The 2,500-nt window shown below is 39.0% G+C and overlaps 1 protein-coding gene across 4 annotated transcripts in view; it reads left to right on the top strand.

Annotated features, from left to right (window-relative positions):
* usp22 (ubiquitin specific peptidase 22) overlaps positions 1-2,500 on the top strand; it is a 51,353-nt gene that overhangs the window by 29,863 nt on the left and 18,990 nt on the right. For all 4 annotated transcript variants that reach the window (XM_077246198.1, XM_077246219.1, XM_077246202.1 and 1 more), the window contains 2 exons: positions 546-659; positions 1,479-1,580. In XM_077246198.1, the coding sequence (XP_077102313.1) occupies positions 546-659; positions 1,479-1,580 (216 nt within the window). The remainder of the gene's footprint in view (positions 1-545; positions 660-1,478; positions 1,581-2,500) is intronic.

The raw sequence follows: 2,500 nt of genomic DNA on the forward strand, positions 1-2,500 counted from the left end.
TATATGTTCGTTTTTATTGTTACTTATATTCAGCAAAGATGCATTAAACTATACAAAAGGTACATTTTAACAGAGGTTTACTGCAAAATTACATCATTAAAGGTTATAGTTTTTCCCTGTATAGAATAAGGGAACTTACAGTACACAGGTTTTTACTGTAGCGCCTTTACAGTCTCCTTTTTTCTTTACATTGCACTTCATAAGCATAAATTCATAAATGCTGCTACTCATTCACAACTGTAGCATCAGTCAGGGCAATATGAAGCCGACAGGTAAAAGCGATTGCTCTCCATGACATTTCACAGAGGACACGATGTTGTGGCACGAGCAGCGATGGATGTTTCTGTGCTGTTCCCTAATTATTATTCCCATCACTTATTAAAGGAGAAGATTTGCTGCACTGAGCAATGCTTGGGATGCTTACTTAATGCCTCATCCATATTTACAGGGCAGATACGGGAAGATGAAAACGTCAACTTCTCCAAAAGGTCTCTAATAGGTCCTTTCCTTCTGTTTTTTTTTCTCTCTCTCCTTCTCTTATTCAGCTATAGACCTTTTGTATGGTGGAATATATTGCTTTGTGTGCCAAGACTACATATACGACAAAGACATGGAGCAGATTGCCAAAGAAGAACAAAGAAAAGCCTGGAAATTGCAAGGTTGGTTCCTCTTACGCTGTAGTTCAACTTGGCCTGTGGCTTAAGAGGCCGTTAATTCGGAAAATTAATATTCGAAACGGTTGTGTTGCGAGCCACAGGAGGGAAAGAGTGTGTGTTTGGCTTGTGCCGCCGATAAGAGCTAATCTTTCATTATTTTCTTTAAGCTTTCTATTGAATCTGCACAAGTGTGACGTGTCGCGTAAGCCTAAAATGGATTTGCGTTTGCTGTTGTTTGCAAGGCCTCAAAATAATAGCGTGCAAGTTTAGTTTTCAGGCTTGCATTGACGATATCACTGTAAAGTTGTTTCAAACTTAACATTTCTGATGTGCAAAGTTTATGAAATCCAAAAAGTCTGCATGCAAAAGGAACAATTTGTGTTAATTCATGTTAACAATGTGTTAAACAAGTGTCAGCAACATGCTAACAACATGTTAAATCAGGCTAGCGACACGGTAATCATGTTAACATGTTAATTCTTGTGTTTTCTATGTGAATATATAGTAAAGTGTAATTTATTCCTGTGACCAAAGCTGAATTTTCAGCATCATTACTCCAGTCTTCAGTGTCACATGATCATTCAGAAATCATTTGAATATGATGATTTCCAGCTCAAGAAACATTTATGATTATTCATACATATGGAAATCATGATACGTTTGTCTTTCAGGATTCTTTGATGAATAGAAAGTTCAAAAGAACATGTATTTAAAATATCTTTAATTCAATTGAATCCATCTTTACTTTTTAATGCAGTCTTGTGTATATATAAAGCTTATTTCTCGTATGAAATATAATGTGCATATCCCCTAAAACGTCAGGTATCGGAGAGAAATATTCGATGTGGGAGCCTACGAAGCGAGAGCTGGAGTTGCTGCGACACAACCCCAAACGAAGAAAAATCACAGCAAACTGCACCATTGGTAAGAACTTCATTTCCCACAGGCCACATTTCTGAAACTCTGTTCAATAACACAGCAGTTGATCAGGCCTCTGCCAAAACTCATCTGTATAAAACCAGTGGGTTCAAATGATTTTCTAGTAGTCAAATGTCTAGAGACTGCAGTTTTGCACAGGAGCCAAGACCACTCTTTGTTTCTTGGCCATCAGTTTCGATGTTTTCCATCTATTTTTTTGTGTTTGCATGCCATGGTGCAGAGAGAATAAAGCAGAGATATGGACTCTAGCCATTAGAGAAATAATGTTTCCTCTCCCTTTTCTCATTTTCGCCTGTTTCCCCTCAGTCAGAGGGCTTGGCAGTGGAGTAATAGTGTTAAATATCTGCACCACAGGCCTAGCGTAGGCGCTAAACGCCAGCCTCTCTCACACCCAGAGAAACGCACTAATGCGATTAGCCATATGAGAGCCGGAGCTCCCATTGATCATTTAGGACATAATATGGGCCATCATGATGAATTCAGATGGATATTGTGTGAGATGGCTGTTGGTTTACAGATTGTAGGCGTCCGATGACACAACGAAACACGACAGCTTTCGGTTCATTACAGACGCGCAAATCAGCTCGATGCTAGACTTCAGCAACAGTAAAATTAAGTTAAATCTCAATGGTGGAATAATTTTGCACTTTTACATCAATTTGTGTTGGGAGCTGAGAGCCAGTTCTCATTCAGAACCAATTGCTTTATTTTTTTTTTATACAAAAACACAGTAACTGATGTTAAATATAACGCACAGGACTGTTGTTGTTTGATTCCCAAACAAGTGACACTTTTGAGTTCCTTCTAGTGAACTGTACGAAACCCTGTAACCCGTCGTCAGCACAGCAGGGAAGAGCTTCGATCTGACGGAGAGGAGAGCCTGCTGAGCTTTAACTTCTGGGGTT

The sequence above is a fragment of the Siphateles boraxobius genome, unplaced genomic scaffold, assembly GCF_051911475.1.
Source record: "Siphateles boraxobius isolate OS27281-9 unplaced genomic scaffold, OSU_SipBor_1 103, whole genome shotgun sequence".
NCBI classification, from domain to species: domain Eukaryota; kingdom Metazoa; phylum Chordata; class Actinopteri; order Cypriniformes; family Leuciscidae; genus Siphateles; species Siphateles boraxobius.